At 42.1% G+C, this 24,013-nt stretch overlaps 1 protein-coding gene across 2 annotated transcripts in view; it reads right to left on the bottom strand.

Annotated features, from left to right (window-relative positions):
* Positions 1-23,798, bottom strand: part of ELAPOR1 (endosome-lysosome associated apoptosis and autophagy regulator 1) — a 73,506-nt gene extending 49,708 nt beyond the window's left edge. The window contains exon 1 of one of the 2 annotated variants that reach the window (XM_030324747.1): positions 23,560-23,798. In XM_030324747.1, coding sequence (XP_030180607.1) covers positions 23,560-23,712 — 153 coding nt within the window. In that variant the 5' untranslated portion in view covers positions 23,713-23,798. The remainder of the gene's footprint in view (positions 1-23,559) is intronic. The other variant, XM_030324746.1, reaches the window with a different exon arrangement.
* Positions 23,799-24,013: the final 215 nt, after the last annotated feature.

Genomic DNA, 24,013 nt, shown 5'->3' with positions numbered 1-24,013 from the left:
AAAATACCAGTCTTGGCATTGTCTTTTTGCTCTGATATTGAAACTGCTACATTCAGTACTTGTTCAAGCCAGCAACTGTGTTCCTGACACCTCTCTTAGGCCCCACGTAATCACTGAGACCTATCTGTTTTCTACCTCCACAATATCTTTTGAGTCAGTCCACCTCTCTCCATCCACACTGCTACCAATGAAGACAAAACACAATTACTTCTTGCCTAGAGGAGCCTCTTCACTTGTCTCTTGGGCTTGGCTCCCTCCTTTCCTCCAAGCCACTCTCCAGGCCACAGCCAGAGTGACCCACTTGAACCACAAAACATAACGTACCACTGCCCCACCATTGCCCTCAGAGTAAGCACCGGACTCCCTGCAAGTTTCACTTCACTCCCTGGCCCCTGCTTACTTCTACTGTATCTCTATTCCGACCCTATGCCTTCATCATAATCCTTTGAGATGTTTCCTGCTTTACTTCAGAGTAATTCAGCTAAAATATTTACTATGGATATGGTGAGGAGATACCAATATGATCAAGGCGGTCCCGGCATATATAGGCACCAGTACAGTTTTCATTTTACAGGACGAGAGAGGGAGAATCTGTTCCATGCCTCCCTCCTAGCTTCTGGTGATGGCCAACAACTTCTGGGATTTCCTTGGTTTGCAGCAACATAACCCCAATCTTTGCGTGGCATTCTCCCTTGTGTGTGTGTGTGTGTGTGTGTATGTGTGTGTGTGTCTGTGTCCAAATTTCCACTTTTTATAAGGACACTAGTCATTGGAATAGGGCCCCCCCCAAATGACCTCATCTTGACTACAGTCTGCCAAAACCCAAATTTCAAATAAGGGCACATTCTGAGGTGCTGGAGGACATCGGGGTTACTCCAAGGTACATATGAGTTTTGGAGGACACAATTAAACTGACACCAGTGCCCATACCTCAAATTTTCTATCTAGACAAAGAGAGAAGTATGACTCTAGGCCCTATACTATAAAATTTGAGGACTCTTTTGGACACCCCCTCCTGAAAAAAGTAAAAGCAGCATCATGATACCTCCTCTGAGGGAAATGAAATGAATATTTAATAGACATCTCTCAGGGTCTTCAAACTTTGCAAATTTTCTCTTTTTAATCTTTACAACTACCCCAAATCCCTTGACATCAAAGATGGTCTCATTCATTGTCATGTCCCCACCAGCTAGCTTAGAAACCTTGGTACTGCAATAGTTATATGACAAATATGTGTTGGATCAATGAACTGTGGGGTAGATATTATTTACCCCATATTAAGAATGAAGAAATTAGTTCAGAGATGCTCAGGCATATGCCCCAAAGTCACATGGCTGGTAAGCTGCTGGTTTGGGACTCAGGCCCAAACCCACTTGTCTTCAAAACTCTTATCCTTTCTATTAAATTTATTATTATTTTTTTAGAGTTTATTTATTTATTTTGAGAGACAGAGTATGTGCAGTCAGGCAGTAGAAAGGGGCAGAGAGAGAGAGAGAGAGAGAGAGGGAGAGGGAGAGGGAGAGAGGGAATGCTAAGCAGGCTATGTGTTGTCAGTGCAGAGCCTAATGCAGGCCTCAATCTCACAAACTCTAAGACCATGACCTGAGCCAGACGCCCCTCCTTTCCATTAAATTTAAAGCAGTGGTTCTCAAAGTGTGGACCTAAGACCACCAGCCTCAATAAGTTCATGTGAGAAATGCAAATTCTTAGGCCTTTTCATTGACCCACTGAATCAGAACCTCTAAGGTGGGGCCAGCAATCTGGGGTGTAGCAAGCCCTCCATGTGCTGCTCATACCAGCTGCAGCGGGGAGCCCCTTCACTAAATCAGGAAGCTGGCTGGGAGATGTCGAGAGTGGGTGGGGACTTAGAGATTGGCTTGGTCATTTTTTTTTTTTTTTTTTGAGTCACCTATGCAGTTATAGGATTTCCAGAAACCTCGTCTTCCAATTCCCACCATTGTCACTGCTTTTTATGCTGAAAAGTTACATGGCTCCAGTGTTCTTACTTTATTTTATTGTTTTTTTTATGGTTTTTAAATTTATTTTCAGAGAGACAGAGAGCACACGTGCAAGCAGGGGAGGGGCAGAAAGAGAGGGAGCCAGAATCTCAAGCAGGCTCTGAGCTGTCAGCCCAGAGCCCCACATGGGGCTCAAACCCACAAATTCTGAGATCACGACCTGAGCAGAAATCCAGAGTTGGATGCTTAACCGACTGAGCCACTTAGGTGCCCCTACTCCAGTATTTTTTAAAAGGAGGGAGGAGAGGGGTGCCTAGATGGCTCAGTGGGTCAAGCATCGGCTCAGGTCATGATCTCATGGTGATTCCTGTGTTCGAGCCCCAAATTGGGCTCTCTGCTGTCAGAGTGGAGCCCACTTCAGATCCTCTGACCCCCCCCACCCCTCCCCCCCCCTCAAAATTAATTAATTAATTAATTAAAAGGAGGGAGGAGAGTGCCTGGAGGTAAGTGTTTAAATCTGAACCCTTTCTTCATGTTTCTTTGCTCTGCTGGAAGTGATGAGACATCCCTGGGAGAAGCTCTGATGAAACACCATGGAGGACTTTCCACTGGGAAAGAAGAGCTGACAGGCCTCTCCAGGGCAAGAAGTTTTGAAAGCTGCCAAAGGACTTCAAAGTTGCATGAAGTGAAGATCCAGGTGGAACCAACTAGCTGCACAGCTGCATAGTCATGAAGAAAAGACCAGGGCAGGAGACACAGCAGCCAACTGAACAGATTAACTGCATTATCGGTAAACCGAGGAGACCATCATAGAAGCCATCTGTTCACGGGACAGAGGGCCAGGACTCAGCAATCCTTTGCAAGAGTGATCTGATTCTTAAAGGAAGTCACTCTTCTTTCTAAGGGTCTTGGTGGCAGACGAGGGTGGCAGCCAGATGCCAGCCAGGGAGAGGCCCTGGAGCCCTGTGAGGTGGAGAAGGCCTGTGCGTGGCCCAAACCAGAGTTCCACCGCTGGGCTCTGCCTGGAGCAGGCTGTGAGGCTTTGTCGAAGAAAATCTGAAAACCTAAAGCTAAAGCAAGAGGCTGGAAGAAAGAACAGGGTCCAAAGCAGAATGCTCAACTTCAAGCCATTTGCCTAAATTCACTTTTTCAGATGGCTTCTGCTAGGAGGTAGAAAATGAAAGGCTTCTTTATGCGGTACTAAAATTGGTAACAGAGTTCCTCCCGCCCTCCCGCATCCCCCCCACCCACGGCCAGGCACCTGATGGTGCCTGAGGTTCTGGCAACCACTACATACAACAATCTCGAAAGGTTCCCCTGGGGCCAGCCTGGAGCACCATCACTGGGAACACAGCTCACATCAGCACCCCTTGCTTTGCCAAAGCAGAAATGGCCTGGGTCCAAGAGTGAAATCTGATGGAAGAAATTAAAGCAGGATGCCATTCTCCCTAATTTTCAGGAAGGCCTCAGATGATCCTGCTTTTTAGCAGGAGAAATCAGGACAAATCCCCTACTTATTTATTTTTACACTTATTGGTAAACAAGCCATCTTGTTTTTTCCTCTCACTCCAAGCAGTACCAATTTCTGTAATGGTTAATAGATAGCAATCAAAACACTGTATCCCCTGCAATTTCAATTAGAGACCAAAGGAAATTATCTTGGCTTGAAAAGAAGATATATTCCATCTCTATATCATATACATATATACAAGAGACAAATAATAATCACTGGTCCCATAACAATCTCCAAAGATACTGAGAGATAATATCCACAGATACTATAGAGTCTCAGTAATATATTAACTAATCAATGAATCTCTCTGCAATGTCTTCCTCTGATGTTCCTAATCCTTCCCGTTCTCATGCCACAGCTGCCCTATCAGTACATCTTTCTGTTGCATCTTCCCACTAAGTAATTTTCTCATGTGTTTTCTTAATGGGCTCTGAGAATGTTCTATAACGTTTTCATTTTTTACCTTGGCCACCAGGAAGCTCAGGGTCAAGTTTCCAGTCCATTTGCTTGCATAGGGTTCATATATTCATTTAATTATTTTTTCTGGATTTGTCATTCTAAATTGTATTTTTCCTGCCATAATCTTTATTTTATATTTGGCTTTTACTATTTTGATGGAGTATTTCCTGAAAACTGAAGTCCTTATAGGTGGAGGCACTGTTAATTACTTAATTAAAATAAGACCATTCATGGTTTGATTGACTTCCTTTCCTTTCGTATTTCTCACCATGTTCTCCTTCCCTGCTCCTCACACTATACTGGCCTTCTTTCAGTCCTTTGTACTCACTTCAGGGCCTTTGCATGTGCTGATTCCTACCCCTTCATGGCTTATTACTGCTGGACATCCTTCAGACCCCAGCTGGGTTATCACTGCCCTGAAAAGAGTTACCTGAACTTCCTGCTTAAGTCAAATCCCCTAATAGGTGCTCTCATTGCACAGTGTACCTTCCCTTTGTAGCACTTGTCACAGTTGTAATTTTATCTCTGTGATGATTTCAGATATGTGTATATCCCATTAGACTATAAACAATGCCTGGCAACATAGCAGGTCTGCAATAAAGTTTGTTGAATGAATGAATGGGTGAATGAATTAATGAATGAATGAGTTCATACATACAGCTACACTGGTTTCTCTGGTCTAACTTTTTCTATTCTCCAAAACACCTATCTAAGCATTCGCTACCCTCCCGAGAAAACTCCAGTGTGTTCAGAATCAAGTTCAATCTTTCTCCCTAATACTGTCTATTCTATAAGAGCCTCTAAGACCGGCCTCAATCCATCTTCCCATTCCCTTTCCTTCCCCTTCCATGAAAGCCACCCTGGACAACCTGAAAATCCCCCATACAAACCTTGCACATTCCCATCTCCTGGCCTAGAATGTCCCTCCCCAAAGACCTTCCCAGCATCTACTCTATACCAAGAGGTGGCTAGGCTTGAGGTGCTACCCTAGGCCCTCAGATACCACCTACCCCTAAAAGCCTTCTCTGATTTCTGCAGTTTCCTTCTTATAGTGCAAACGCAAAGCCTTTTGTTTATATTCACTTTTGTCACTTATATAAGAGCATTATATTTATGACAAAGTCCCTCTCCCACTAAACTATAAACTCCCTGAAGGCAAGCATTGGACCAATGCATTCCAAATCTCTAGCTGCAAGCACAGTGTCTGGCATACTGTCAGAGTTCAAAATGATTATTGTATTAATACATAGTAATAATAATAACATGGAGATTTAGGAACATCAAATTTAGGAAACTAGTCCAACAGTTAAAGGAATGGATGATTTCATGATGTACTATGATGTGGTGGTTTTAAAACATGTCCACACATTCTTGAACGCTCCTCCTTCCAAAGGAAGAAAGAGCTCAATCCTCCCCCTGAGTTGGGGCTGGACTCAGCGATTTGCTTCTAAAGAACAGAAAGAATATGGCAAGAGTGATAGTGTGTGACTTTTTGAGATTAGGCCATAAAAGGGTCCCTGGATGCTTCTTTGCGCTTTCTGTCTCTCCCTCCCTCTCTGACCACCTGCTCTGGAGGAAGCTGGCTGCCATGTGGTAAGGGCGCTCTGGCAATCCTATAAAGAGACCCATGTGGGAGGAACTTGCTCCTGCCAATAGCCACGTGAGTGAACCATCTTGGAAGCTGATCCTCAAGTTCCAAACAAGCTTTTGGGGACTGCAACACGGGTTGACATCTTGCCTGTAACCTCATGATAGACTCTGAGCCAGAATCACCCAGCTAAGCCACTCTTAAATTCCTGACCCACAGAAACGGAGATCATGAATGTTTGTTATTTTTAAGCCACCAAGTTTTAGGGTCATTGGTTACAAAGTAATAGATAATAGATAACAATAGACAATATATGTGCTTATCCATTCAGAAAAAGATTGTAGTTTTTAATTCCTGTTGGAACAAAGGAGATTTGTCTCATTAATAGCTGATTTTACACGGTTAATAGTCCCATTGTTAAAATATTGATAGGCCGTTCTCCTCCCCCACCATACCTACACCTTCAGTTCTTATCTAAATTTTACCACTTCTCTAAAGCCCTGCTTGACCTTCTCACATCTTTGGAGAAGCTCTCCTTAACCACACCAGCTTGTACTGAAATCGGTTTTCTCGGTTCATTTGCACTTTGGCTCTTGGTAACCATAATCACTTCGACTTACTGAGTACTTACTATGTGCTGGTGTACTAGCTGAATAGTGTCCCTCCAAAAGTCATGTCCACCCAGAGCCTCAGAAGGTGTAACCTTATTTGGAAATAGGGTGTTTGCAGATGTCATTGGTTAAGATGAGGTCATACTGGAGTAGGACGGACCCTCGATTCAATAACTGATGTCCTTATAACAAGGCCATGTGAAGACAAAGAGACACACCAGGAGAAGACCATGTGACAAGAGAGCAAGGATTGAAGTGATGCTACCAATCAAGGAGTGCCAAGGATTTCTGGCAACCACCAGAAGCGAGGAAGAGAAGGGAAGACTCCTCCCTAGAGCCACCACAGAGGCACCGCGACCCTTTGAATTTGAACCTCTTGCCTCCACAACTGTGGGAGAATAAATTTCTGTCGTTTTAAGACATCCAACTTGTGGTACTCTGTTACTGCAGCCCTAACAAACAAATACAACTTGTCACTGTGCATATCTTATTTCTCATTTCTAATTTCACAAAAATCCTTCAAATTACATATGATTAGTTCCTTTGACAATTGAGTCTGACAGCCAGTGAAGCTTCACCAGGGATATGAACCCGGCTCCAGGGGCAGTGCTCTGCCCACTGCTCCTTCCGATCTGGCCTCATCCTATCATGCACTGATCTCCGTTTGTAACTGCTTGTTCCTTGAAAGACTGTAGGTGGCATCAATGTCAGTTTCATGTCCTATCATTCTTCCAGGGTTCCTTCAGTGCATGATGTTCAATAAATACTTGGTATGTGAATTATTTTAAATTTCAGAGGATTAAATATATAAGAGAAAAAAATAAGTATTTGGTGGAGAAAACTTGACGATGGCCCATGATCTCTAGAGGAAATCTGTCATTAATGTTTTCAAACTGTGAGTACTCTAACGATAACTGTTCTCTGGGCCTAGGTACCAATACGGACAGTATCTGTCAATCTTCCTAAGAAGGAAAAAAACAGGAAGGGTCTAGGGTGGAGGAAACGAGTGTCATAAACAATAGGGACATCAGAGGACCAATTATGTTGCTTCATAATTACAAAGTTTAGAAAAGAATACTTTTTTTTTTTTTAATTTTTTCAACGTTTATTTATTTTTGGGACAGAGAGAGACAGAGCATGAACGGGGGAGGGGCAGAGAGAGAGGGAGACACAGAATCGGAAACAGGCTCCAGGCTCCGAGCCATCAGCCCAGAGCCTGACGCGGGGCTCGAACTCACGGACCGCGAGATCGTGACCTGGCTGAAGTCGGACGCTTAACCGACTGCGCCACCCAGGCGCCCCAGAAAAGAATACTTTTTACCCCAATAGTAGGGGGTTTACTCTAGAAATAGTGAGCCTCTCATTATCTGGGGTGAAAAGTACTTTTTTAAACAATGGTAATTGTTAAGCAATATAAGCCACCTGAGGATAAGCACCATTCCACTATCTTAGGGAGCTAATCAGGATGCCTTATGTCTGGATGGCTACTGAGATCCACCTTAACAGCAGTTTTTTGTGAGGTCACAGTTTTATATCTAAACGACACTCCCCAGAGTGAACCAACCTGTTGATCTCCTTGGGCCTCAGTTTCTGCACATATAAAATAAAGATTTTAATGGAAATGGGGTGATATCAATAACTTCAAAAACAAAGCCTGAGATTTTTAAGTTATCTAAAAATTAAGAGGATGTCTCCTCTTTCAGAGAAGCTCCTGAGAATCTGTTGCATATTCCCAGCGGTACCACCTTTTTCTGCTCACACTCATTCATGCCCACTCCCTTTGGTCACTCATCATCTGACTAGAATGAGAGTTACATTAAACACAACCAAGTACATTGGCCACAATCACACATTCTTCTGAAACCTTACCTGAATCTATCCCCACCTAAGAAAAACTAGCTGGTGAATATAAAAATCAGGGGTAGTCTTTTAGATAACCTAGGGCTAAAAACACATGTGATTGTTTAACAACATGTCTTCCCCTCCACCCCCCATAGTTCTTTGTTTTCTTACGACTTGCTGCTAAGCTGTTATTTACTTTATATTTGGTCATAATCTCATCTTTTCTTTTCTTTTTTTAAGTTTTTAAAAAATTTTTTTACATTTCAACAATAGCCAAAGTATGGAAAGATCCCAAATGTCCATCTATGGATGAATGGATAAAGAAGATGTGGTATATATATACAATGGAGTATTACTCAGCAATCAGAAATAATGAAATCTTGCCATTTATAACTATGTGGATGGAACTGGGGGGTATTATGCTAAGTGAAATTAGTCAGAGAAAGACAAAAATCATATGACTTCACTCATATGAGGACTTTAAGAGACAAAACAAATGAACATAGGGGAAGGGAAACAAAAATAACATAAAAACAGGGAGGGGGACAAAACAGAAGAGACTCATAAATATGGAGAACAAACTGAGGGTTACTGGAGGGGTTGTGGGAGGGGGGAATGGGCTAAATGGGTAAGGGGCACTGAGGAATCTACTCCTGAAATCATTGTTGCACTACATGCTAACTAATTTGGATGTAAATTTAAAAAAATAAAAAAAATAAATGAATAAATAAAAACAAAAATAAATTTACGTTTATTTAGTTTTGAGAGAGAGAGAGAGAGAGAGAGAGAGACAGAGCATGAGCGGGGGAGGGGCAGAGAGAGAGGGAGACACACAGAACCCAAAGCAGGCTCCAGGCCCTGAGCTGTCAGCACAGAGCCCAACTCGGGGCTGGAACTCGTGAACCGCCAGATCATGACCTGAGTTGAAGTCAGACACTTAACCAACTGAACCACTCAGGTGCCCTGTTTAAACACTTTTTTTCTTTAATGTTCATTTATTTTTGAGAGAGAGAGAGTGCACGTGTGCAGGAGTGGCAGAGAGAGAGGGAGACAGAGGAGCTGAAGCAGGCTCCGCACTGACAGCAGAGAGCCCAATGCAGGGCTCAAACTCACGAACTGCGAGATCATGACCTGAGCTAAAGTCAGATGCTTACTTAACTGACTGAGCCACCCAGGTACCCCACAATCCCTTCTTTTCTTTTACAGATGATTTATACATACAGCTGAATGTATGCAAATGGGAGCTCTAGCACTGATTTATTAAAACAAATGTTTTACAAGGAAAGTAAGTTGACCCATTAATTCAAACTTTATGGAGCATCTAGTTCAGCACAGGGCTTGGCAGGCCTGACTTTTCCAAAGTGCTATCCTGAGCCAGCACCATCCTTATGAGAATCTGAACCAAGTCAGATGAACAGATACAATTGATGCTTCTTTATCTTTCCTCTTGGTGGATTATTAGCCACTCTTTTATTTTCACATGATTGAGGTTGGAGGGCAAAATAATCAATTTCAAGCAGAAAATTAGCCAATTTCAGTTTCCTTTCTAATTCAGAAACAGGTCTCCTTGACTGTTGTGCATGCAGTAAAGAGAGGATACTCCAGTTAGCACACAGGCTTATTAAAGTCCAATTATTATTACTAGTTTTGCATTTTATTTTGTATCATCAGTACAATTCCAATTTAGAAAATCACATTCTAGGCCTGTGAAAATCAGCGTATTTATTTTTTCACCCCACATAGTTCTGTGGGTCTTTTATAAATGCCTTTAATAACACATGTCAAATCGAAAGAGAAGAATGGGTGATAACCTCATATTATGGCTCTCAGACTTAAAAAGATTTTGAAAAGTGGAGAGCTCGGAAGTATGAAAAATATATTTTCTTTTGGCAGCTGTCAAGCACTAACTATAATTATCTGTTCTGTGCTTTATCTGGTATGACATAGAAGGAGAGCTTAAGAAGAAATGTGACAAATGGCACAATTTTTGTCACTTACAAGAGGAATGATACAGACTGAGAAAAAGCTATAAATTGGACCAAATTATTTTCTGAAAATCTGGCAAAATTAGCCATCAAGCCCATCTGCCCTGACTCGGAAAAGCTGGCAGCTTGATAAAGCTGACAGGCTCTTCAACTCTGCCCTCTGGGTCTCAGTGATTCCCAGGGGGGGAATAAATTGGCAGCAGTCTTACCAGGCAAGCCTCCCTCTTCCTCCATCTGACTGCAGGTGGAGAAGGCTAATGCTAGCTTTAAAAACCCATGCTCCCAACCTGACACACATCTATTGAAATGTTAAACACTTGGACTCTTTGACCCACTATGTCTACATTTAAGAATTCATCTGATGTTTATACCTGGGATGCAGGGCTGGTTCAGTATCCACACAACAATTAATGTGATTCATCACATCAATAAAAGAAAGGACAAGAACCATATGATCCTCTCAATAGATGCAGAGAAAGCATTTGACAAAATACAGCATCCTTTCTTGATAAAAACCTTCAAGAAGGTAGGGATAGAAGGAGCATACCTCGGGATCATAAAAGCCATATATGAACGGCCCAACGCTAATATCATCCTCAATGGGGAAAAACTGAGAGCTTTCCCCCTAAGGTCAGGCACAAGACAGGGATGTCCACGTTTGCCACTGTTATTCAACATAGTATTGGAAGTCTTAGCCTCTGCAATCAGACAATACAAAGAAAGAAAAGGCATCCAAATTGGCCAGGAGGAGGTCAAACTTTCACTCTTCACAGATAACATGATACTTTGTATGGAAAACCCAAAAGATTCCACAAAAAAACTGCTGGAATTGATTCATGAATTCAGCAAAGTTGCAGGATATAAAATCAGCGCACAGAAATCAGTTGCATTCCTATACACCAACAATGAAACAACAGAAAGAGAAATCAAGGAATTGATCCCATTTACAGTTGCACAAAAAACTATAAAATACCTAGGAATAAATCTAACCAAAGAGGTGAAAAATCTATACACTGAAAACTATAGAAAGCTTATGAAAGAAATTGAAGAAGACACAAAAAAATGGAAAAAGGTTCCATGTTCCTGGATAGGAAGAACAAATATTGTTAAGATGTTGATACTACCCAAAGCAGTCTACATATTCAATGCAATCCCTATCAAAATAACACCAGCATTCTTCACAGAGATAGAAAAAATAATCCTAAAATTTGTATGGAACCAGAAAAGACCCCAAATAGCCAAAGTGATCTTGAAAAAGAAAACCAAAGCAGGAGGCATCACCATCTCAAACTTCAAGCTATACTACAAAGCTGTAATCACCAAGACAGTATGGTACTGGCACAAGAACAGACACTCAAATCAATGGAACAGAATAGAGAACCAAGAAATGGACTCACAAACGTATGACCAACTAATCTTTGACAAAGCAGGAAAGAATATCCAGTGGAATAAAGACAGTCTCTTCAGCAAGTGGTGCTGGGAAAACTGGACAGTGACATGCAGAAGAATGAACCTGGACCACTTTCTTACACCATACACAAAAATAAACCCCAAATGGATGAAAGACCTAAATGTAGGACAGGAAGCCATCAAAATCCTTGAGGAGAAAGCAGGAAAAAACCTCTTTGATCTTGGCCGCAGCAACTTCTTACTCAACACATCTCCAGAGGCAAGGGAAACAAAAGCAAAAATGAACTACTGGGACCTCATCAAAATAAAAAGCTTCTGCCCAGCAAAGGAAACAATCAGCAAAACTAAAAGGCAACCGACAGAATGGGAGAAGATATTTGCAAATGACATATCAGAGAAAGGGTTAGTATCGAAAATCTATAAAGAACTTATCAAACTCAACACCCAAAAAATAAATAATCCAGTGAAGAAATGGGCAAAAGACATGAATAGACACTTCTCCAAAGAAGACATCCAGGTGGCCAACCGACACATGAAAAAATGCTCAACATCACTCATCATCAGGGAAATACAAATCAAAACCACAATGAGATACCACCTTACACCTGTCAGAATGGCTAACGTTAACAACTCAAGCAACGACAGATGTTGGCGAGGATGCGGAGAAAGAGGATCTCTTTTCCATTGTTGGTGGGAATGCAAGCTGGTGCAGCCACTCTGGAAAACAGTACAGCGGTTCCTCAAAAAACTAAAAATAGAACTACCCTATGACCCAGCAATTGCAGTACTAGGCATTTATCCAAGGGATACAGGTACGCTGTTTCGAAGGGACACACACACCCCCATGTTTATAGCAGCAATATCAACGCTAGCCAAAGTATGGAAAGAGCCCAAATGGCCATTGATGAATGAATGGATAAAGAAGATGTGGTATATATATACAATGGAGTATTACTCGGCAATCGAAAAGAATGAAATCTTGCCATCTGCAACTACGTGGATGGAACTGGAGGGGATTATGCTAAGTGAAATTAGTCAGAGAAAGACAAATATCATATGACTTCACTCATATGTAGGATTTAAGATGTAAAACAGATGAACATAGGGGAAGGGAAACAAAAATAATATAAAAACAGGGAGGGGGACAAAACAGAAGAGACTCATAAATATGGAGAACAAACTGAGGGTTACTGGAAGGATTGGGGGGGGCTAAATGGGTAAGGGGCACTAAGGAATCTACTCCTGAAATCATTGTTGCACTATATGCTAACTAATTTGGATGTAAATTTTAAAAAATAAAAAATAAAACAAGTTAAAAATAAAAAATAAATAAAATAAGTAAATAAAAAAGATAGCAAAGACAAAAAAAAATTCATCTGATGATGTGGAGAAAGGGGAACTCTTTTGCACTGCTGGTAGGAATGCAAACTGGTGCAGCCACTCTGGAAAATGGTATGGGGATTCCTCAAAAAATTAAAAGTAGGACTACCCTACAACCCAGCAATTGCACTTCTAGGTATTTATCCAAAGGATACAGGTGTGCTGTTTCAAAGGGACTCATGCACCCCAATGTTTATAGAAGCGCTATTGACAATAGCCCAAGTATGGAAAGAGCCCAAATGTCCAATGACAGATGAATGGATAAAGAAGATGTGGCATATATGTACAATGGAGTATTACTCAGTGATCAAAAAATGAAATCTTGTCATTTGCAACTACGTGGATGGAGCTAGAGGGTATTATGCTAAGTGAAATAAGTCAAAGAAAGACAAATATCATATGACTTTACTCAGAATTTAAGATATAAATTTAAATTCTATATAAATATAGAACAGATGAACATAGGGGAAGGGAAACAAAAATAATATAAAAACAGGGAGGGGGACAAAACATAAGAGACCCTTAAAATATAGAGAACAAACTGAGGGTTGCTGGAGGGGTTGTGGGTAGGGAAGGGCTAAATGGGCAAGGGGTATTAAGGAAGATACTTGTTGGAATGAACACTGGGTGTTATATGTAGAGGATGAATCACTAGGTCCTACTCCTGAAATTATTATTGCACTATATGCCAACTAACATGGATGTAAATTAAAAAATAAAAGTAGGGGCGCCTGGGTGGCGCAGTCGGTTAAGCGTCCGACTTCAGCCAGGTCACGATCTCGCGGTCCAGGAGTTCGAGCCCCGCGTTGGGCTCTGGGCTGATGGCTCAGAGCCTGGAGCATGTTTCCGATTCTGTGTCTCCCTCTCTCTCTGCCCCTCCCCCGTTCATGCTCTGTCTCTCTCTGTCCCAAAAAATAAATAAACGTTGAAAAAAAAAATTAAAAAAAAAATAAATAAAAGTAAATAATAAAAAATAATAAATTAATTAAAAAAAAAAAGAATTCATCCGATGAGGGACGCCTGGGTGGCTCAGTCAATTAAGCTTCCGACTCTCGGTTTCGGCTCAGATCATGATCTCACAGTTTCTTGGGTTCGAGCCCTGAGTCGGGCTTTGTGCTTATAGTGTGGAGCCTGCTTGGGATTCTCTCTCTCTCTCTCTCTCTCTCTCTCTCTCTCTTTCTCTCTCCCTCCCCCTCCCTTGCTCACACTGTCTGTCTCTCTCAAAATAAATACATAAAAACTGAAAAACAGAAAGAATTCATCTGACAGACTCAAGCAAACAATTATGCCTCAATACACACAGGAGGATGTTCACTGTGGCACTGTTACCATAAAAATGACTGGAATTGACCTATTCATCAAGTTTCTGTTTCAATAAATCATAGCGCATGCTTATAATGAATCACAATTCAGTTGTTAAAAATAAAGACATGGGCCTAAAGTAAGGAAAACAGTAAATTATAGAACAGGACAAATATTCTGATCTGATTTGTATAGAAGGTAAAGAGAAAAGACAGATGTGCTTGTACAGGCATAAAACATTTCAAGAAGAATATATTTAAGCAGGAGTTGACAGAGGTTAGCCTTTGGGGATTTGCAGGGAGGAGGGGAAACCTTTACTTCTCAGCTCATACCCTCTGCACAATTGGGACTGACATGCAGAAAACAGCACGGTGATTAAGAGCTCAGCTGCCTGAGTTCTTGCTCTCTTACCAGCCAAGTGACCTCTGGCAGTCTCATCTCTCTGTGGCAGGCACTGGAAATGTGGCAAGGAATAAAACATACAACAATACCAGCCCTCAAGAGTTTACATTCTAGTCGGAAGATATGGACAATTTAAAAAATATGGGTGTATATGCACACATATGTTTATATGTAAAATATATGCCAGATGGCAGAGAGTGCTGTAGAGGAAAGTGAAGCAGGTAAGAGGACAGGAAACCATGGGAAGTGGAATGGAGGTTGGGTATTAACATCCTACCTCATAGAGTTCCTGTAAGGACCAAATGGATTGCTTAGAGTTCCTATAAGAACCAAATGCCTGTAGGTCACTTAGGGCACTCAATAAATGTGAATGATTATTATGAGCATATATTACCTTAAAATGTAAAAGTAAATAACAATTGTTAAACAAATCCATGCCAACAAAGACTTTTAATTAAGATCTCGTGTCTTCCTTTAATAGTTTTGAAACTTCGAAATGGGGATATACATTCTTCATTTTGCAAATATAAAATTATGTTGTCAGGCCCTCTGGCCCTCTCTCTGTCCTGTAAGCACAGACTCTTTCCTGCCTGCAAACTTGTCCACTCGTCTTCACCTGCCAAACTTCTCCAAACCTTCAGCTCGCCACTTAAACCCACTCCTCAGAGTGGCCAGCTCTAACCTTCCCAATCTATAATCTAGGTTAGGCCTCCTTGCCACAGCTTTTGCTTTTCTTTCTTACCACTTAACCAAATTTGTAAGTCAATTGCATTGGTAATTTGGGAGTATACAGTCTGCCTTCCAAGCCCAGTTCCACCCCAGAACCATTTAGGTGGGGAAATGTGAAAGAGAGTTTTCATTCATTCCTGGCTGGTGGAGGAAGCAGCTGAGAAGCGACTTGGATGATGTATAGGGATTTGTTTATATTGTTTGCTATAGAATGAGGAAGATTCTGTCTCTCAGTTGCAGTAATAGCTTCCAGAAACACTCTAAGGTAGGTTGGGAGCTCTAGGTGGGGTCCTTCTTGAAACAGGAGGGGTCCTTCTGCTATGGACCAAGCAAAACCAAAGGGTGTGTTTGTGTGTGTGTGTGTGTGTGTGTGTGTGTGTGTGTGTGTGTGTGTGTGTGTGTTTCCTACTGATTTGTCAAGTTTGAAAGGACTGACAGTATTGCCAAAGGTATGAGAAAAGGTGAGGACATTTAGTGGAAAATAAAATTGGTGCAATTTCCTCAAAAGAGAAATTGGATAATATAGAGCAATATAAAATATATGCACTCTTGGGGCGCCTGGATGGCTCAGTTGGTTAAATGTGTCTCTTGATGTCAGCTCAGGTCATGATTTCGTGGTTCGTGAGTTTGAGCCCCACATCAGGCCCTGTGCTGAGAGTGCAGAGCCTACCTGGGATTCTCTTTCTTTCCCTCTCTCTCCCCTTCCCCCGCTCTCTCTCTCTCAAAATAAATAAATAAACTTTAAAAACATATTAAAAAAATATGTGCTCTTTGATCAAGGAATCTCCATGTCTAGCAATATAACTTAAGGAGTTAACAGGATAACATTTGAGCAAGTATTTACAAATATATATGCAAAAGCATTCATTTCAGTATTGTATATAGTAATAGAAATTAGAAGTCATTTGAATTGGTTAAGTTGATTAAATAGGTTATATTATATACATGCTACAGAACTCTATGCAGCCTTAAAAATGATGAAGTCAGACCTATATTTATTAACAGAAATGTCTCTTGTAAATTATTGCATGAAAAAATTAGGTTATAACACAGCATGTGTGATATGATTCCACTTTTGGAGAATTATATACTTATATCTATACATATAAGTGTAGAAGTATAGAAAGTCTAGAAGTATAGAAAGAAGTCTGGAAACATGCAACAAAATGTTTATGGTGATTTTAGCCGGTTACAAACTTTTGGGTAAGTTTTGTGTCCTTGTTTGCATTCTATATTTCTTGAAATTTTAGAATAAGAATGTATCATTGTTACAAAAATAATAAAGCTATTTAAAAATAGTATTCAAGGGGCATCTGGCTGGCTAGTCGGAAGAGCATGAGACTCTTGATTTCGGGGTTGTGAGTTCAAGCTCCACATTGGGTGTAGAGATTACTTAAATAAATAAACATTAAAAAAATTCAATAGGACAAAAGGGAAATTAAAAAGTATTCAATAGGACAAAAGGGAATAAAGTATTCAATAGTATTCAAAATAGTATTCAATAGGACAAAAGGGAATAAAGCAATCTGGAGTTCAGTCCCATTCCTAAGTTTTTAACAAAGATTTCATAAAACAGTAGCAAACACATTTATTAAGCACTCACTATACACTATGCATTTTGCAAAGCACTTTAATCCTCCCCCAATCCATAAAAGGTAAGAACTAAATTATCCCCACTTTCCAAATGAAAACACTGAGGCAAAGAGAGGTATCTTGCCCAAGACAATGCAGTTGAAATGGTAACTAGGATTCAACCACAGGTGACAAACTCACACAGCCATCACCTCCAGGCCACCATTGTCCCGTAGAAACACTATGCTAGCCACATGTAAGATTTTAAAATTTCCAGCAGGCACATTTGAAAAAGTAAAGAGACACAGGTGAAATTAATGTTAATAAGGGGCACCTGGGTGGCTGAGTCAGTTAGGCATCTGACTTTGGCTCAAGTCATGATCTCATGGTTCATGGGTTTGAGCCCTGCGTTTGGCTCTGTGTTGACAGCTCAGAGCCTGGAGCCTGCTTCAGATTCTGTGTCTCCTCCGTCTTTCTCTGCCCCTCCCCGACTCGTGATCTGTCTCTCTCTCTCTCTCTCTCTCTCTCAAATAAATAAACATTAAAAAAAAGAAGTTAATTTTAAATTTTTTTTTTCAACGTTTATTTATTTTTGGGACAGAGAGAGACAGAGCATGAATGGGGGAGGGGCAGAGAGAGAGGGAGACACAGAATCGGAAGCAGGCTCCAGGCTCTGAGCCATCAGCCCAGAGCCCGACGCGGGGCTCGAACTCACAGACCACGAGATCGTGACCTGGCTGAAGTCGGACGCTTAACCGACTGCGCCACCCAGGCGCCCCAAAAGAAGTTAATTTTAATAATACACTTCAACATGCAATCAACATGCAATATTACTGAAGTATTCTGCATTCATTTTTTGTACTAAGTTTTCCAACTCTGGTTTGTGTTTTATACTTTACCGTACAACCAAACTCAGATGCTACATCTTCATAAAAAATACTTGATCTCTATTTAGAATTCATAAATTTATGGTTATGAAAGTACCCAAATAGTTCCAAACACAGCCAATAATTTTTCAATGATTGAATAGAGTGTGCATTTTAATTTCAACTTAATTAAGATCACAAAAATTAAGAATTCATTTCCTCACTGCACTAGCTGCATTTTTATTTCTTGGTAGCCACGCACGGCTAGTGGCTACTATATCTAGATAGTACAACTCCAGACCCTTAACTGCTATGCTTTCTTCCCTCTCTTGGCCAAATTCTACCAACTTTGTCCTCAGAATATCTTTCACATCTACTCTTTTCCCCTTTCCAACACTTTTACCACCGTTAAATTCTTATTAATTTTTTACTACCTTAAGACCATGTTAATCATAGTTCCACTAAAAATTCGTAACAGCTAATGTTTATTGAGTACTTATTATGCACCAGTAACTGTTCTAAACACTTTACATGTATTAACTCACTTAACTGTCATAATATAGTAATTAAGTGGTCTTTATTAATATTCCCACCACAATGATGAGGAAGTTGAGTCCTGAGGAGATTAAATAATTTCCCCAAGGTCATACAGTTACTGAATGGAGGAGCTGGAAACTGAACCCACCCCACTTAGTATATCCAGACCCCACTCTCTGTACCAGTAGTCTGCCCACAAATACATACATAAAAAATGATGGTTTGAATGCTAGGATTATAGGTGATTTCTACTGTCTTCTTTTTATTTATTTTTTCCAAGTTTTCTGTAAATGAAATGAGTCACTTTTACAATTTTTAAAGTTTTTCTATTAAAGTAAGGCAGATAATGATCAGTCTGCTTCAGTTTTATACTCCTACCTTGAGACAGGAGAGTAGACAAAATGACTTCCTAACTGTCTTCAGATCTCAAGAATTTATTACTCTTTTTTTTTTTTATTTTTTTTTTCAACGTTTATTTATTTTTGGGACAGAGAGAGACAGAGCATGAACGGGGGAGGGGCAGAGAGAGAGGGAGACACAGAATTGGAAACAGGCTCCAGGCTCTGAGCCATCAGCCCAGAGCCCGACGCGGGGCTCGAACTCACGGACCGCGAGATCGTGACCTGAGCCGAAGTCGGACGCCTAACCGACTGCGCCACCCAGGCGCCCCAAGAATTTATTACTCTTTAGCGTCCTCTGATATCAAACAAAAACAGAACCTCTTGCAACCCTATAAATACTTCATGATAAATGGAGACTTTCAATTTCCCCTGTCCACCAAATATGGCAGGATGTTTTAAACATCCAACCTTGATGATTCCCAATCAAAGGAGTCACTTTAACTCTTATGCTTTCAGTGAAATATTTCCTGAAAGCTCAGAGGTCCTCAATGTTTTCTAGATCAACTTGTTTCCCTGTGGAGTTCAGACCTTGAATAACGAGTTAGAAGCAAATACAGGAGGAAATATAGAAGCCCAGAAGTTATGATCAGAGGGTAAAGTGTGGTGCCAGGGTCTCAGGCTATTCTCCCTCCTGGTACAGGGGCTGACTCTGGGGAAGTCAGAACTGCGAAAGGCCATCACTCTGATTCAAGAGCTGTTCTCTCTGCATCTCCCATGCCCACTCTAAAACCCTGACCAAAACCCTCAGCTTGCCCCTTTTCTTCACCCTGCACTTAAAGTCAGTCGCCAAACCCTCTAGCCTTCAGTGTATTTTTCATATCTACACCTCTATGTGTCCCATTACCACCAGCCAGCACAGTCCCTCTGTTAGCCCCCTCCCTGACCGGTCTCCTTGCCCCCATCTCCTTCTCTCACCTTTTGGCCTACCTCAACCATGTTTACTTTTCTTTTAAAAAAATTTTTTTAAGTTTATTTATTTTTGAGAGAGTGACAGAAACAGAGTGTGAGTGGGTGAGGGGCAGAGAGAGGGAGACAGAATCCGAAGCAGGCTCCAGGCTCTGAGCTGTCAGCACAGAGCTTGATGTGGGGCTTGAACCCACGAACTGTGAGATCATGACCTGAGCCGAAGCGGGACTCTCAAACCGACTGAGTCACCCAGGCACCCCAACCATGTTTACCTTTCATTCATGCTAATCTGCTCTGAGCAGGCCACTACCTCCGCCAGAAATCCTTCAAGGATTCTGCACTTCAGGTTTCTAACTCTCCAACCTTGATTTCTACTGTACCCCACACCGACTCCACATTCCAACCTTATCTCCCATTGTACTCACACCTACTTCACATTTCAGCCGCCTGGTCTACTTGCTCTTCCCAGGATCCCTTGCATTTTCCTGGTGTACCTTTCCACAGGCCCCTCCCTCTATCTAATCCATCTCTGCCCATTGCAGTCCTACTGATTATTCCAGAAGTAGGTCAAGTGCTAACTGTTCGAATATGTTTTCTTCTTTTCCTATTCACATCTATATTGCCACTCTTGCATTGTTCACCACATGTTAACCTTATGTTACCATTTATGTATCATTATTTGTGTACTTATTTCTTCTGCCTACCAATATTTCTCTTTTTTTAAAGTTTATTGATTTATTTTGAGAGGGAGAGAGAGAGGGAGGAAGGAGGGAGGGTCAGAGAGAGAGGGGGAGAGAGAGAATCCCAAACAGGCTCCGCACTGTCAGTACAGAGCCCAATGAGGGACTCGAACTCAGGAACTGTGAGATCATGACCTGAGCTTAAATCAAGAGTCAGATGCTCAACTGACTGAGCCACCCAGGCGCCCCTGCCTACCAATATTTCTTAAGCACCTATGACATGTCAACGGTATGCACTAGGCGTTTTACATGTGTTATCTAACTTAATCCTCACAACAGCTTTGTGAGAGTAAGAATAATGAAGAGTATTATCATCCCCACTTTACAGATTGGGAATCTGAGGTTGCAAGAAATTAATTAACTTGTTCAAAGTAGCATCCTTACTAAGTGGCAGAGTCATCACTCACTCAATTGAATTTTATTACAATCCAGGTATGCCAGATTCCTAAGCCCTACAGACTTTTCAGTATAGATTGGGAAGTCCCTTTGGGGCAGTTAATGCTGGAGCCTCAGGACAAGGCAGATCTGTTAAGAAGGTTTTCTGCTCCTCTCTCATTAGATTGAGACTCATCGTGCTATAGGAAATGCTCCTTTGGCTCTCAGTCAGCACTTGGCCCAGGTTAGCACAGGGCTAAAGAAATGATTCATGAAAACAAATACCATACAGGATTCTTAGTTCCACTGGTGACCCTGATTATTATAAAACTGTGAAAGGAAACGCACGCCACACCCTGGCCCAGGTTTAGCAACCTAGAACTCCCAGTTCTCTGTCACCTTAGTCTAGGCCTCATGCTAAACCTCTCTGTCTCCTCATTAGATCCAGAGGGATACCTCAGATTTGAGAAACAAGGCTGCAACAGCACTGTTGTTATTAGGGTTGGCCTAATGACTCTGATAAGAGTCCCTGTCAGTAATACCCAAATTGGACAAACAAGAAATTCATATGAAGATTAATAGTAGAGAAGGGTTAGTCTACCTTGAATTGTTTTTTCACCATTTAGGGTTGGAAGCCCCCAAACTTGTTGCGTCAGTTCATATTGCCAAATGAAGAACATTATAACAATGGGCTTATTCTCTTCCTTATTATTTTGGCATCACGTGTGTCCAACAGCCACTGTTTGCTCAAGGAGAGTCTCAATAGGACTTGCTGATGCTTGTGGCCAATAAGCATGGTTCCTAAGCCACTTTCACTCTGGCACGGGGTGTGGATCTAATGGTAAAGAAGCTGAATGGGAAAGGAGGTTAGGAAACACAAATTTATGTTTTTATTTTTACTCTCTCTTTCAGTACTCAAAGCAGTCCTTTTTCAGGTAGGTAATACTGAGACATCCATCCTACAAATCCAAAAACTGTGTGGTAAGTGACAGGCAGGGAGTGGAACCCTCGTGTAACTGGGTTGCACAGCCTTCCACTCTCCTAAGCTCGTGCTCTGTGGCAAGACCTTTTGTTTAGGCAAATGTCAGCCATTTAAAAAGGACTAAAGGCTAAATTTGTACCCCAGTTATAGTTCTCAGGTGTCAATATTCTTCCCTCCCTCCAAACCAAGATGATACAACATCTTTAATTTCTCAAATGTCTCATATTTTCCAGAGCTGACAAGATCTCACCAAGAAGTAGTCGCTGCACTGTAAGACTCTTACCTTTCACTCAGAAGACTCCCATGTTGGAGTCTTGGGTAAGTGGGCTTGCTTGAACTAGTTATCTCAGTTGGTTAGACCACAGGCCACCAAGGACAGTCAGCCACAGTCACGGACAAAATCATTCTGTTCCCAGCCATCTTTAAAACAGGTCATAAAGTGGCTGAGTGGCAACACAGATGGCCCAGGGCAGGTCATCAAGGGGACTGACGAGAGTTACCAGAACTGCCATTAACTGGAGCCACTAGTATCATGTTCATGAATGAAGTAAAAAATTCTAAGGGGTGCCTAGGTAGCTCAGTTGGTTGAACATCCGACTTCGGCCTAGGTCATGATCTCGTGGTTCACAAGTTCAAGCCCCATGTCACGCTCTGTGCTGACAGCTCAGAGCCTGGAGCCTGCTTCAGATTCTGTGTCTCCCTCTCTCTCCGCCCCTCCCCTGCTCACACTTTGTCTCTCTCTCTCAAAAATAAATAAAAACATTAAAAAAAATTCTCTCTCTTCCCGTCCCTTCACTTCTTGATCTGTTATGTTGTAGACAGTGTAATGAATAGAGCACCTTCATAATAATGTATGTCCATATGGGAGGGGGTTGTTGTTACTAATCAGTCAACACTGACAACTTACAAAAAGTATCTCAACCTCTCAAAACTCTAGCCAAGTATGACATTGGAGATTCCTTTTACGGGGCTAAACTATTGGTGCATTACGATTCTTTCACATTTCACAGAAATAACAGAACAACTTTTACTTTGCCTTCCCCAATGCAGTTCTTGTATTTTGTTACTGTCTCTGCCATATGGTTAAAAAGGGTTACTCAGAGAACAACCAAATATTGTTATTTCAACACTATAGAAACTACTGAGTTTTGTTACTCCTTAATACCTTGTGTATCCCTCCAAAAAGAATGCTCAAAGACATTTTTAAGTGGAAGACATTCACTACCTATTGTCTGAATTGTGTTGGCAACGTTTGAGTAGCACCTTGAAAAAAACTCATGACGTACGTCAGCAGAAGTCCAGAAAAGGAAAGTAGAGATTTGTGGAAAGCGAAATATTACAGGACTCAAAGTGTGGTCAGAGGTGGGTCTTGTCCTATCAGGTATACTAAACAAAGCGCACTGGGAAAGGCAACGCATTTAGCAGTCTGCAAGGTAAATGGATGTTTGACACGGAGTGGGGAGAGAGAGGTGATGGGTTCCTTCAGTTCCCCTCACACATCTTCCTCCTTCACTCTCCTTTTTTGAAGCCATGATGAAACCACAAGGATTCCCACTTTGCTCCCCTACTTTCCTCTGGCCTTCCTCACTCTTCTCTTACCCCACTTCTTCTCTCTCACTTTCCATTTTGCCCCTCTGTACATAATCTTTTGTTTTCAACTAAAGGTAATTTCATTGCAGCTGGAAAACAACCCATGCCTTCTTCTTCCCTCATTCCCGAGTCCAGGGACCTGGGTCCCTCCTGGGCTCCTTGGAGCTGGGACCTTCCCCCCTGAGCTCAGCAGCCCAAGCTGTGAGGATGATCTATTTCGTGAGTCCTCCAGTAGGCTGGCCTCTCCATGACGCCAGTCTGCTCCTCTTCCCTCCCCCAGCCCCACGTCTCATCCCCAAAGAAACCTAAACTCCGTGGCCTCTGAAACTGTCTGTGCCTGGGTCCTCAAGGTCTCCGCCAGGATCCAAGATTTTTCTAACCAAAGTGGGGTTGAATCGGGGAAGACAGTACCTCTTTGCAGGCGTGAAGCTCCGGTCCCGCTGCCTGGGTCACCTGGAAGGCGGTCCCAACCCAGAGCAGCAGCCGCAGAAGCCGGAGTGTGCGCCGCTCACTTCTTCCCCTGCGTCCGGAAGAGGGATGGAGGCTGCGCCCAGGCTCAGCCATAACGTTGTCCTGAGCGAGCGGCAGCAGCGGCTCAGGTGCTGCGGCTGCTGCTACTGCTGGCAGAAGGCGGAAAAAAAGGGGAGGGAGGTTCACAGGGGGAGGATGCAAGGGGCTGGGCTCGAGTCAGTCACCTCCCTGCGGCTACGCCGAGGCCGCCCATCCTTCCTCCTCCCTCCTTCCTCTTCTCCTCCTACCCACGTCGCCTTGGCAACCGCCTCCTCTTTCCCTCCGCGCGGGTGGGTCAGGGACCACGAGCTCCTCTGCCGCTCACCTGCCGGTCGCCATGGCAGCCGCCGCCGCC

This window comes from Lynx canadensis, chromosome C1 (genome assembly GCF_007474595.2).
Source record: "Lynx canadensis isolate LIC74 chromosome C1, mLynCan4.pri.v2, whole genome shotgun sequence".
Classification (NCBI taxonomy): Eukaryota; Metazoa; Chordata; class Mammalia; order Carnivora; family Felidae; genus Lynx; species Lynx canadensis.
The sequence above is the reverse complement of the archived record's forward strand: the minus strand, read 5'-3'. Positions and strand labels throughout refer to the sequence as shown.